General features: G+C 43.3%; 2 protein-coding genes and 1 long non-coding RNA gene across 3 annotated transcripts in view; 2 read left to right on the top strand and 1 right to left on the bottom strand.

Annotated features, from left to right (window-relative positions):
* LOC6037099 (fatty acid synthase) overlaps positions 1-1451 on the top strand; it is a 37787-nt gene extending 36336 nt beyond the window's left edge. Inside the window, exon 10 of the mRNA XM_038256575.1 lies at positions 22-1451. Within this exon, the coding sequence (XP_038112503.1) occupies positions 22-129 (108 nt within the window). The 3' untranslated portion in view covers positions 130-1451. The remainder of the gene's footprint in view (positions 1-21) is intronic.
* A 9537-nt stretch (positions 1452-10988) lies between these two features.
* LOC119767341 lies at positions 10989-11835 on the top strand. Its single transcript, XR_005277459.1, has 2 exons — positions 10989-11454; positions 11522-11835. It is a non-coding gene; the product is annotated as an uncharacterized LOC119767341 (long non-coding RNA).
* Positions 11836-12352: 517 nt separating this feature from the next.
* Positions 12353-14065, bottom strand: LOC6037100 (2-oxoglutarate and iron-dependent oxygenase domain-containing protein 3). The gene is made up of 2 exons (XM_038257271.1): positions 13831-14065; positions 12353-13750 (listed from the first exon to the last, which is right to left on the bottom strand). Exons 1-2 carry the CDS (start codon positions 13899-13901, stop codon positions 12847-12849), a joined length of 975 nt encoding a protein of 324 aa, XP_038113199.1. The 5' UTR covers positions 13902-14065; the 3' UTR covers positions 12353-12846.
* Positions 14066-14269: the final 204 nt, after the last annotated feature.

Below are 14269 nucleotides of genomic sequence, written 5' to 3'. Positions count from 1 at the left end.
AAAACCATTATTCCGTTACAGCTCTGCACCAAGGAGGTTAAGGTGACCACCGTCAAGGGTGACCATCGGTCGATCCTGACGGGCGAATCGATGCAGAACATTTCCAAACTGCTGCTGGAAACGAATTAAGGGACCAGCAGTCAGTCCGGTGCATCCTGTACAAAGACACACAAAATCCACAAACAGAAAATCAAACAATGAACGTAAAAAGTCTACATCGGCCGCATTTACAGGCAGAAGAGAAAGAAGAATCGTAATTTATTCATTTTTCTCCGCGATTTTTTTTTGTTTATAGTAGTTTAAATTTGCTTTCTCTTTTTTTTATACATTTTTTGTATAAGAATCTTAAATCCTACTGTTCGAGAAGCCAACACATAATTGGTCATACTAATATGTCAGCACGCGCGCGTGATGGTAGCAAGATCAGATCTTACTATGAATCGTCAGCACTCAGCGAAAGAACTTAGCCGCAAAGGGAACTGCCACTAATATCTGGGAGCCCAAGTCCAATTATCCCAGGGATAGTGCCACTTTTCTTTGTTTGGCAAAGTTTTTCAAAAACACTGAAAACATGTGATGTTTGTAACGTTTATAACCGTTTCTCTTGCGTAGCAATTAGTTGCCTTATTTCTGTGCGAACAAAAAAAACGGCTTCGAAAAACAAAAACAAAAAAAAAACATACGTTCCAACTTTAGAGTAACGCTGTGTTATCTCTCTTGCTAATTGATATGATTAGGTAGCTAGTGATAGATAAGTTTTAGTCAGCAACAACAAACGGGGGATTGGGATCCTTTCAAACACTGAACTGTGTGTACTGTGTAGTGTGGTTAGCACGCTTTAGAGCAGAAGGAAGAAAACAAATATTTTTACATCACAAAACACAAAATAAATAAATAAATAAAAATAATAAAACAAGCAAACAACCATTGTCAAATTGATTTTGTCTTCTCCTAAACAGGTAAATACTAAAAGAAAGAAAGAAAAAACTGCTAACGCGGACACCCAACGAACCGCGCGGGCAACACAAGACCATTTTATAGATTTACAAAACAGGGGCATCCAGGTTATAGCGTGTAAGGACTGATAGATGAATATATTATTATGAAATATTTCAACCACACCCACAAACTATGAAGATACTCATTCGATCACTTGTGTAGTTTGGTAGTGCAAAGTACTGATACTGGACCTAATTTACGTGGCACAATTCTCACATACACACACACACAATGCACTCTGCACTTTGCACAAAACTGTTGACAATGTTAGGGTATCGATTACTGCTAGCCTAAAATTACAAAAAAAAAAACTATCGCAGAGTCTGATCTGTTTATCCATTGTGGCAGTAGATTGGAACATGAAGAATGCTAATATTTGTACATTTAACAAACAGTGAAAATGTGTAAAAGTAAAAATATATTTAAACGTGAATAAACAAGATATAAAATGACAAGGTATTGTTTTTATATTGTCCGAAAAAAAAATCATGTGTTGCTTACCTCGTAGGGCGATAAAATAACTCAAAATTGAATCTTTTTAATGTCGTTGACTCACTTTAACTTACGTACCTTTAAAAAAAAAGTTCCCTCAACAACATGGTCTTGGCGGACGCTATTGCAAGATTGCTACTCGTTTCTAGGCGTTTGAAGGCTTGACTGCTTAGACAACCCAAATCTCTTTTACAACCTTAGCTCTTTTTCACTCCGGGATTCAAACTGACGACCTTTAGATTGCGAGTCCAACTGCCGGAGCAGACTTGGTTTGGTACCTCTTTTGTACCTATATAAGGCAGAAGACTCCCACTGATGGACTGATCTAAATACCTAACCTCTAAAACAGATAAGTGACGAGTGATTTAGAAGAAATTTTAAGCCCCTGAAACAGAAACAGTCCTCAAACAGCCCAGACCCGCGACTGCTTTTGAAATCTTTATTATGATTTTATACATTAAAAAATCTATTTTTAAACATGGGTCATTTCACCCCAACTGAACACAAAAAAAAGTATAAATAAAATCAAATTTTATTTGATTATGCAAGAATCCCGAAATCCAGCAAAGCAGCACCCCTTCTTTTTTGTCACCGCCCCAAAATTTTGCTTTTTTTAAAAAAAAAAACCTGTTTTTAAATGGCCATATCTTGGAAACAGAAAATTATAAAACAAAACTCGAGTGTTATTTTAAAAGGAAACGCTGCTTTGAATGGCGTTTTCGATTGGAATCAAGTTTGGTACAATTAAAAACTTTACCTGCAATTTTCTCAACATACATGCGGTTTGTAGATCGTTCGCAGCACCTTCCGGTCTCGTGACCATTGATGACTACCGGTCTAATCAGTGTTTTGTACATCGTCAGCATCGTGCGGCTTTGTACTCGATCCGATGTGAGGGTCTTCCGAAGTACGCACGATTTCCAGCAAAAATACGAGTCCGGATATCTAGGCTGGTGTCGTTGTCAGCCGTTACCAGCGATCCCAAGTAGGCACGAACTCGCTCACCTCCTCCAACTCATCACCATCCACAGTTAGAGGGGTGAGATTGGGGGGCCGACGTCCTTCGAACTCCTTCCTCTCATGTACTTTGTTTTCGTCGTATTTATGCCAAGTCCTACGCGTCACGCTTCTACCTTCAGTCGGATGTAGACATCTTTCCCCGACTCCAGGATTATTGCCACAATGTCGATGTCATCGGCGAAAGCAAGCAACTGGTAGGACTTGTTCAAAATCGTGCCGGTCGTGTCTATGCCCGCTCTTCGAATAATGCCCTCAAGGATAATGTTGAACTGCGCACAGGATAAGCCATCACCATGCCGCAGCCCTCATCGTGATCCACAGGGTTCCCCTAATTCCCCCGAAACACGCACGTGACACATCACACCATTCAAGGTAGCCTTGATCAGCCGAGTCAGTTTATCCAGGAATCCGTGCTCGAACATAATCTGCCATAACTACTCGTGGTCTACTGTACCATATAGGCCGCCTTGCAGTCGATAAATGATGATAAAACATTTAATGATGTGTTGGCACGTTGTACTAACGACATTTCTCGATGATTTGTTGGGGATAAAATATTTGGTCCGTGGCAGCGCGAGTCCAGTGAAGCCCGCTTGGTAAGGCCCACGAACCTCCTTGCATGGGGTGACAGCTGACGGCAGAGAATCTCGGAGAGCGTGTTGATAAGCGTGATACCGCGGTAGTTGCCGCAATCCAGGTTATTGCCTTTTTTGTAGATGGCACACCCGCACACACGACACCGTCCATCAATTCCTCCGGTAGTTTCTGCTCCTCCCAGATCTTGGAGATCACAGTGTGAAGCGCCCTCGCCAGTTTCTCTACTCCATATTTGAAGAGCTCACCGGGAAACAGATCCTTGCCGGCAGCTCTGTTGTTCTTCAACTTCCTGATCTCCCTCTTCACCGTCACCAGATCAGATGCATCAGCTGTGGGCGGTCCAAGTTGGGCTTCAAAGCCGTCTCCGTCCGCTTCATCGCCGTTGAGGTGCTCGTTGAGCACTGCATCCACCTTTTATATCTAACTAAGGTAGTGGTCGTGAAAGGTGCGCACGTTTGTTACGTGGTCAATTCGCGTTTTCGGTACCCAGCTTCTTGCCCGTGCCGCAGCTCTGAAAGAATTTGGAATTGGTCTGCTGACCTGGCCAGTCTAGCACCTGCTCCTCCTCCAAGGACACCTCTTTCGGGGTTGCAACTCATTCGTCAAAACGAATTCGAAACCCTGAAAGTTTAGGGACCTGCAGTTTCGAGTCGCCAATCGGTATTCTGCTTTTCAATGGGCTTCTACCGTTTGTTTCAGCTTTTCAATCTTCATGCCATTTGCGATCCTCGTTTTTGGTACACCCAAAGGAAAAATATATCTCAAAATCTGCAACAGTGGATTTGTTGCAGAAAATGTCATATTTTATAACATTTTTTGCAGCAAGCCCCTAGATCAATTTTGCCCGCGTGTAAACATTTCAGCGATCTGCAGTTCTCACCAACACATATAACGCTGGCCCGTCCCCGAGCAACACTCCAAAGAGAAGCATATGTTGGTGCTCTTTCATCACATTTCATCAAGCGTCCATGGCGCGGTGGTAGCGTGTCGGATCCATAACCAAAAAGTTAGTGGTTCAATCCTCGTTCTGATAAGGGTTTTTTTTTGTGAAATACAACCAAAAAGCCGTCGGTAATGTCGATAATTGTCGGTAACGGGCAAAAATGTCATACCCCTATATCGCAAAAAATGCATGAGGACAGTTTTCATGCAGATTCTGATATACTTTCATGCCGTCATGCATCACAATCATGCGACCGCCGTTTGGGTGTAGGCAGCCTTGTCAGGGCTTTACTATAAACAGCCCAGCCAAATTTGAGCATGATAAACAAAAGTTGATTGCAAGTGGTGTGCCCATTAACATTATTTTGTGTTGTGTACCTCTGCCTAACCAAACATATGTAGTTTAGCTGGATTTAGCTGTTGTCTTTTTCAAATATAATTATTTAGGTTTCAAAGTCATTTAGAGCATGAGCATGAGCATGAGCATGAGCATGAGCATGGTTGACTGCCAATGAGCTGCTACTCCGTTATTGACGGATCAGCTGAAGTTACACAATGAACCAACAGATGAGTAGTGGGAGCTAATCATCCTCACTGTATAACCCCTGAAGATCTCTGCTTTGAGTCAATACCGGCGCCCCCCCAAGGAGATGCAGTTCAACAAAGGTAGGAATGTTAGTCCGATAGTTGAAGTTGCAGACTCATCAGACACAGAGTTTGTCGCTCTATACCTGTTGACACCGCATGAGACCGTTGAATCCACAGCATCTCCTTCAAGCATCACGGGAAGTGGGGAATTGTGTTAGTAGGGAAGGAAAGGGAAGGTCAGGATTCATCTTGGTAGATGATATGACCAGAAAGTGAAACAATCGTTGCCTTCCGAGCTACGACGCTATGAGAAGGTCTTATCAATCGCGTATTTTTTACTTCTTACCGCCGGCGTGCCATCCGAGCAACGATGCTTTGGGAAGGACTTTCAAAACGAAATGAATTTTGAATTAACGTATTACAGTCGACTCTCTGGTTATCAATATCCAAGGGACCGTCGAGGAAGAGAATCATCAGTTTACAGAACTTGCATCAAATGATGACTCGATTGAAAATATTTTTTTCTTTATACCCAGCTATGGGAGAGAATCATGGCAACGTCCATCAAACAAAAACAAACTAATGTCAAACACCCTTCAAAGCTTCGTTTCGCCAAGAATAATGTCTATGCAAGCCATGAGAAAGTGAAATTATTGACAACCGGAAGAGATTTTTAAAGCAAATAGAATCCAAGGGACCGTCGAGGAAGAGATCCTTCAAGCAAGGGAAAATATCGAGGAATGAAGATAATTGAAGTATGCAGATTGAAGGGACTGAAGAATTCATCGATAGATGGAGAATTATTGATATCGAGAAGATCGACAGCCAGAGAGTCGACTGTATTCCGTGATGTACAATTTTTATGTTTAACTTCTTACCGCCGGCGTGCCATCCGAGCAACGATGCTATGGGATGGGCTTTCAAAACGAAATGAAAATATAATATATAATTCAACGATGCGAATCTCTATTTCAATTCTTTTCCAATCTACTTCTCGCGGGTTCGCGCGCGCCTATTCACACTTCGATCGATCCAACGAACACCACACGACTGATGGCCCAACTTCTCTGGGCACACTTCGACCCCTTTTTCAATGATTTCGAGAACTTTCTACCACTTTCCCGCGGGTTCGCGCGCGTCGATTCACTCTCCGATCGATCCAACGAACACCACACGACTGATGGCCCAACATCTCTGGGCAAACCGCGACCCCTTTTCAATGATTTCGAGAACTTTCTACCACTTTCCCGCGGATTCGCGCGCGTCGATTCACTCTCCGATCGATCCAACGAACACCACACGACTGATAGCCCAACATCTCTGGGCAAACCGCGACCTCTTTTTCAATGATTTCGAGAACTTTCTACCACTTTCCCGCGGATTCGCGCGCGTCGATTCACTCTCCGATCGATCCAACGAATACCACACGACTGATAGCCCAACATCTTTGGGCAAACCGCGACCCCTTTTTCAATGATTTCGAGAACTTTCTACCACTTTCCCGCGGATTCGCGCGCGCCTATTCACACTTCGATCGATCCAACGAACACCACACGACTGATGGCCCAACTTCTCTGGGCACACTTCGACCCCTTTTTCAATGATTTCGAGAACTTTCTACCACTTTCCCGCGGATTCGCGCGCGCCTATTCACACTTCGATCGATCCAACGAACACCACACGACTGATAGCCCAACTTCTCTGGGCACACTTCGACCCCTTTTTCAATGATTTCGAGAACTTTCTACCACTTTCCCGCGGATTCGCGCGCGTCGATTCACTCTCCGATCGATCCAACGAACACCACACGACTGATGGCCCAACATCTCTGGGCAAACCGCGACCCCCTTTTCAATGATTTCGAGAACTTTCTACCACTTTCCCGCGGATTCGCGCGCGTCGATTCACTCTCCGATCGATCCAACGAATACCACACGACTGATAGCCCAACATCTCTGGGCAAACCGCGACCCCTTTTTCAAAGATTTCGAGAACTTTCTACCACTTTCCCGCGGATTCGCGCGCGATGATTCACTCTCCGATCGATCCAACGAACACCACACGACTGATGGCCCAACTTCTCTGGGCACACTTCGACCCCTTTTTCAATGATTTCGAGAACTTTCTACCACTTTCCCGCGGATTCGCGCGCGTCGATTCACTCTCCGATCGATCCAACGAACACCACACGACTGATGGCCCAACATCTCTGGGCAAACCGCGACCCCCTTTTCAATGATTTCGAGAACTTTCTACCACTTTCCCGCGGATTCGCGCGCGTCGATTCACTCTCCGATCGATCCAACGAATACCACACGACTGATAGCCCAACATCTCTGGGCAAACCGCGACCCCTTTTTCAAAGATTTCGAGAACTTTCTACCACTTTCCCGCGGATTCGCGCGCGCCTATTCACACTTCGATCGATCCAACGAACACCACACGACTGATGGCCCAACTTCTCTGGGCACACTTCGACCCCTTTTTCAATGATTTCGAGAACTTTCTACCACTTTCCCGCGGATTCGCGCGCGCCTATTCACACTTCGATCGATCCAACGAACACCACACGACTGATAGCCCAACTTCTCTGGGCACACTTCGACCCCTTTTTCAATGATTTCGAGAACTTTCTACCACTTTCCCGCGGATTCGCGCGCGTCGATTCACTCTCCGATCGATCCAACGAACACCACACGACTGATGGCCCAACATCTCTGGGCAAACCGCGACCCCCTTTTCAATGATTTCGAGAACTTTCTACCACTTTCCCGCGGATTCGCGCGCGTCGATTCACTCTCCGATCGATCCAACGAATACCACACGACTGATAGCCCAACATCTCTGGGCAAACCGCGACCCCTTTTTCAAAGATTTCGAGAACTTTCTACCACTTTCCCGCGGATTCGCGCGCGATGATTCACTCTCCGATCGATCCAACGAACACCACACGACTGATAGCCCAACATCTCTGGGCAAACCGCGACCCCTTTTTCAATGATTTCGAGAACTTTCTACCACTTTCCCGCGGATTCGCGCGCGTCGATTCACTCTCCGATCGATCCAACGAACACCACACGACTGATGGCCCAACATCTCTGGGCAAACCGCGACCCCCTTTTCAATGATTTCGAGAACTTTCTACCACTTTCCCGCGGATTCGCGCGCGTCGATTCACTCTCCGATCGATCCAACGAATACCACACGACTGATAGCCCAACATCTCTGGGCAAACCGCGACCCCTTTTTCAAAGATTTCGAGAACTTTCTACCACTTTCCCGCGGATTCGCGCGCGATGATTCACTCTCCGATCGATCCAACGAACACCACACGACTGATAGCCCAACATCTCTGGGCAAACCGCGACCCCCTTTTCAATGATTTCGAGAACTTTCTACCACTTTCCCGCGGATTCGCGCGCGTCGATTCACTCTCCGATCGATCCAACGAATACCACACGACTGATAGCCCAACATCTCTGGGCAAACCGCGACCCCTTTTTCAAAGATTTCGAGAACTTTCTACCACTTTCCCGCGGATTCGCGCGCGATGATTCACTCTCCGATCGATCCAACGAACACCACACGACTGATAGCCCAACATCTCTGGGCAAACCGCGACCCCTTTTTCAATGATTTCGAGAACTTTCTACCACTTTCCCGCGGATTCGCGCGCGTCGATTCACTCTCCGATCGATCCAACGAATACCACACGACTGATAGCCCAACATCTCTGGGCAAACCGCGACCCCTTTTTCAAAGATTTCGAGAACTTTCTACCACTTTCCCGCGGATTCGCGCGCGATGATTCACTCTCCGATCGATCCAACGAACACCACACGACTGATAGCCCAACATCTCTGGGCAAACCGCGACCCCTTTTTCAATGATTTCGAGAACTTTCTACCACTTTCCCGCGGATTCGCGCGCGTCGATTCACTCTCCGATCGATCCAACGAATACCACACGACTGATAGCCCAACATCTCTGGGCAAACCGCGACCCCTTTTTCAAAGATTTCGAGAACTTTCTACCACTTTCCCGCGGATTCGCGCGCGATGATTCACTCTCCGATCGATCCAACGAACACCACACGACTGATAGCCCAACATCTCTGGGCAAACCGCGACCCCTTTTTCAATGATTTCGAGAACTTTCTACCACTTTCCCGCGGATTCGCGCGCGTCGATTCACTCTCCGATCGATCCAACGAATACCACACGACTGATAGCCCAACATCTCTGGGCAAACCGCGACCCCTTTTTCAAAGATTTCGAGAACTTTCTACCACTTTCCCGCGGATTCGCGCGCGCATATTCACACTTCGATCGATCCAACGAACACCACACGACTCTATTTAGGTTTCAAAGTCATTTAGAACATATTTTCTTGTTCGAGCGTATGTTGTCCAGTTAACAAATGATGATCGCTAACTGGGCTGAACGAAAAAAAAGACGACAGAACCACCGATGACACGTTCTTTACCATTCAGTAAAAATTAAAGGTTTCTTAACACAAATTTTAACTTGAAATTTCACAAAAACTTAAAATATGATTTTTAAGCTTGAGCTACATCCACTGGCCACTCGTTCATTTCGGTTGGTTTGTTTGTGAGTCGTATATTTTGCAAAAAACAGCAAGCTGAGAAAAACGCAAAGGAAGTTTGTCCCACACATAAGGCTACGTGTTAAGTTATCGCGAAAAAACTGGATTTCCTCCTGATTTCTAGAACAAAGTACAGTCATCCCTCATATTCGGAACAGTTTACAGATCGGCCAATGTTCGAAAAATCATAGAAAATCGATAATTGAACATAATGACTTACTTCCACCTGCATGTGAAAGCTATCCTTGCGATCTTTCGATTGATGTATTGACCGGCTGTACATTTGTACATTTTATATCAAGTTTTCAAAGAAAAACATTGACCCTTGAAATCCACAAATTCGGAACACTTTTTTCTTGCGGATGTAAACAAACTTTGATTCTCTCCAGGAGTACATATTTTCTACAAAATAATGACTTCACACACTGGAACCAATGAAACTCAAGTAATGTTTTATGAATGGTCTGATAACTTTTTTGTGAAAATATCTCTTAAATTCAGGTGTTCCACAATTGTGGGAGGCACAATAACATCCCACAATCATGGAACAGGCAATTTGGAGGCAGTGTTTTGCTACTCGGAATAAATTCGTCTTGAAATACATTTTTTTGTTCAAAAAAAAAAAAAACTACTTTTACTAGTGATATAGCAAGAGAATGTCTAAATAAAGGTCCTAAAAATAGTAGGGCCGACAGAAAAGATGCATTTAGCACGCTATTGACAAATGATCACAAAAGTGTTCCGAATTTGTGGGTGTACGGAATATGTGGGATGACTGTACTGGATGTTATAGGCTCTTTTAAAAGAGCACACAGTTTTGAACCAAACTGCATCAATAACTCAATAACTGAATTTCCTATTGATTTTTAAGAACAAAGTAATGAACCCCGATGGTTTGACACCAACTATTGTCAAACGAACGGGGTCACTTTATAGGCCCCCAAAACCAAAGCTAAAAACTCGATTCGCCACCTACATTCAAGCAGAAAAACTTTGGTGCAAGGTTACGTTTACGTTTTTGCGCGATAATTGCAAAGGGGAGGGAAAACTATTTGAAGGTTTTTTAAAAGAAAATTGATCTTTTGGAATAAAATATAGTTAACAGGAGGTAAGAAATAAAAAGTTCTATCGACTGACTTTTTGATTTTTTTGTTAAGTTGCCTTTTTCATTGAAAATTCTGAGATCCGGATTGAAAACGCAAGAATGAGGTTGGATTGCTAATTTTGAAAATCATTCCAATTATCATTTTTCAAGCAGAGCTTTGCTTTTATGGTAGAAGTGAATTTAAAAAATATTTGTCCACTTGAATAATCTACATTCTCAATTGATTAGTTCGGTTTTGGTTGATTAAAACATTCCCTTATTTTGAATCGGATAAGGACAGGTTAAATCGGCCATCACAAAAATATTTTCGTTTACATCGATTAAGCTATTTATTTCTTACCTGAAAATGGTATAATTTGCTATTAATGTCGATTTTATGATGAAATAAAACAATTTCAAATTTCAAACCAATTTACTCGCTGTAGGATATAATGAAAACATCACCCCAAGTTACAGCGCCCTCTAGTGGAGGGTAATGTTGACGTTTGATTGCCTATAGTTTGACACCTCTTTTACACGGAGTTCACACATACTAACAAACGTTTGTTTTGATAGTGTGCGTAAGCTCCGTGTAAAAAGTGACAGTTTGTCACTTTTTTAGTTTGAATTTTTCCACACTGAAAAAAACCAGCATAGCAAAATCAAATGTTTTTTCACGTGAGCTACTCCAAAAACCAACACGATAACTTTACGTGCTTTTCCTTTGACTCTCACATGCTTTTCATTTCAAATGAACGTGAAATTCATTCAGCTCCAGCTGATCATTGGCAAACAAGCATTCACTCATTTTGTGCATGGTGTTCACGTGAGACTCAAATGAATTTCACTTGAATTTGCCCCAATCGGCTTGTCCTTTGGTTTTGAAGTGTAAGTCACGTGAGATTCAAATGAATTTAATTTTGATTTGCTCCAATCGACTTGTTCTTTCATTTCCAAGTGAAATTCACGTTAGTTTCAAATGCTATCGATGACGAAAATTAATCCCAAAGCAAGATGGCCTGTTTCATAAAGTCCGAGCTAGAGCTCGCGTTCTTAATTACGATTTCTTCCTTAAAAAAAGTGGATTTGAATGTATAAAATACTGCTGGATTATTTTTAATAATATGGTAAGTAATTTCTAATGACAGAATTCAATATTTAATACTTAGCAGAAAATTTCTAATAATTCTCCAGGTAATCACGGATAGGATAATTTCCGGCGAAACCTAGGGATTCCCATGGAAGAGGACTTTCGAAGACCCCCGTCCAGGCTTGTTCCGGTGTGAGAGAGATCCGCTGATCGTCCAGAATCTTTTTTTAAGTGTGAATCGTTCTCTAAAAAGTGAAGTTTTTGATTAACGCCTAAACTCCCAAGCTCGAGAAAAGGGGGGGGAATTTCCATACAAATTCCCCCTATTTCTTGAGCTTGGGAGTGCAGGTGTTGATCATGCAAAAGTGTTTGTTAAATGTTGTTTATGTTACATAAATAAAGGCAAAAATCTAAAAGATATTACACGTATTTTTATTTTACAATCACAAATATAGAATAGACAAAAAATATGCTACATAAAACCTTCACAAGAAAATGAAAAGAAAATCATTTGGTTTTAATGTGCAATCCATTTCTATCTCATAAATATTTCATGTGATAATCATGTGGGATGACACGTGAGGTTGACGTGTTTTGCATTTGAATTCATCGCGTCTTGCGATGACAAATTTCTAAGTGATTTGCACATGACATTCACATGTAAAGTCGTATGGGGCAGATTCACGTGTGAAACATGTGATATTGCTATGTGACTTTCTTTCAGTGCACCCAACGGGATACAAACTAAAAAAGTGTTAAACGAAAAAGTGCCCAACCACAGGGGGTTGAGTGTAGTAGCCTTTTCTGAAAGAGCACACGATTTTGAACCAAACTGAACCAATAACTCAAAAATGATGAAAATACATATGGGACATTCATGCGATCAGGGCAGAACATCATCAGGGATGGTTCGGATAAATGGAAATAGCAAAATATTTTTTTATTCTATTACATTTTTAATTTGACTAACCAAGGTACAATCAGAAGATTATACTAAATTTTATAGTTACAACGTTACTCAAAAATTTATGGCAAATTATCACCTTTTGTAGAGGGTGTTGAATCAATTTATAAATTTGATCAAGAAGATCAAAAAAAATCATTTTAAGTAGATCAATAAGGTTAAATGGTTTAAAACTTTGGGAATGACATACTTTGAATAAATCACATATCAGTTTGTGGTTAAATACTATTGCTAAATTGTAATTCACATTGATTGGTGCAGAAAAAAGCGAACATTCAACGATAAATTAAAATGTAGCATAAATTGCTCGAGGTGCTCTTTGTTCTTTAATTCTATACTGTAGTTTGGTAAAGTGCGTTTTAATTTAAAATTCTCTAGTTTAAAAATACTGCAAACGAAATCATAAAAAGTGCATCTATCAAATTAAACAACACCGAAACTTTTTTCAAATTTCCGGAAGCGTCTCTAAGGTTCTTCATCTTCCTCGATGAAGAACTGCGGATCAGCCATGGCATGTTCGCTGTTGCAGGTAAAGGAGATCGTAATCGCGTACCGCATCCCGTTCGTAACCTGCTCCACGTGGTGCAGATTCTCGGCCCCGGAGGTGAACCCACTGACGCGGCCCCGCTTAGGTTCGATGTAAACGTTCGTTTTGTTGTGCTTACCATCACTGTCGATGAACACGAAGCGGCCACCGTTGAAGTCCCTGCCATAATCCGCCAAGTATAGCAGCGTCGTGTAGTGGAAGGCCGGCCAAGTTTCCTTGTCCACGTGTGGGTGCCAGTATTCATCGTGGATGGTTTTGGCCGTTTCGTTGGTGAGGCGCGAGAAAAACGTCGGATGGGTCAGGTGCAGGGAATCTTTGTTGAGTTTGAACTGTTCGCTGACCGCTTCGCGAATCTTTTCCTTGACGTGCTTGTAGGTGTTGATGAGTTCCGCGGTGAAGATTTGCTTTGCCTCTGGAATTTTGTAGATGTTGACAAACTGGCTCTCCTTTGAGAGAGCCCCCGAATGAAGGTCCAATATGGAAGCACCACCGGAGCTTCCTCCAAAGCGGAAGCCCTGCTTGGCAAGATTTAACAGAATGTCGACCTCGGCACCGCCAACGATCTTGTCGCTCACGAACCGCCCACAGTGCGCCGGAATGCAGCCAGAATATTTGGCGATTTCCTCAAAGAACGGCTTAGAGCAGTCCAACTTTTGCGAACGAAGTTCCAGCGTCTCGCGCTGCGTCGCAAACTTCTTTTCCCTGGTTCGGAAGGTAGTAAAGTAGACAACGACGCAGATCCCCACGATCAGCACCAGCCGTGCCCACATCCGGTGATGTTGCGCTTGCGAAACCTGGCCGGAACTGCTCTGGGGAACCTTCCTACAGAAAAGAAAACAAACCCATGAAAAAAACATACATCCCCTTTCCCAGCTCTGAAACAAAAACTCTTTCAAACTTACACCTTCCGAGGCTTCCCATCGCCGCCGCCGCCGGAACTTTTCTTCCGCTGGCGTACGCCCGACTCGCTCATTGTCCACACAATTTTGACGGCTTGCTTCTGGCCCAGGATCCACCGGAGAGAATGAAATCACGGATTTTTCTTTCGCCCTTGGCAGGATTACGCGAATCAATCGATAATCGCGGGACCAGGATCCGCACCACGTCTGTCACTCGCGCTGATGGATACGTCACTCACACAAGCGAACGGTTAATCAGCCGGCAAGGGTGCGCAGATGTGTTGGTGATTTGTTTTGGTTTTCCTGCACGTTTATGCGGAACCGGACAGATTAGTTTGGCAGGTATTTTTATTTTTTTATTATTTCAAGCAAAACAATGTGATTGGACCAACGTGAGATTGTAAACGCAGAGTGTATCCTGCTTACGTCAGTAGACGTTTGC

This window comes from Culex quinquefasciatus, chromosome 2 (assembly GCF_015732765.1).
Source record: "Culex quinquefasciatus strain JHB chromosome 2, VPISU_Cqui_1.0_pri_paternal, whole genome shotgun sequence".
NCBI classification, from domain to species: Eukaryota; Metazoa; Arthropoda; class Insecta; order Diptera; family Culicidae; genus Culex; species Culex quinquefasciatus.
Note: the sequence above shows the minus strand (reverse complement) of the source record. Positions and strands in the feature narration are given on the sequence as shown.

What these genes read in the sequence shown, in the direction of transcription:
- LOC6037100 (XM_038257271.1), bottom strand. Translation starts at nt 13,901, where the DNA reads ATGAGCGAGTCGGGCGTACGCCAGCGGAAGAAAAGTTCCGGCGGCGGC. An exon ending in GATGGGAAGCCTCGGAAGGT is followed by an intron (nt 13,751 to 13,830) that starts GTAAGTTTGAAA and finishes TCTTTTCTGTAG; the next exon opens with GAAGGTTCCCCAGAGCAGTT.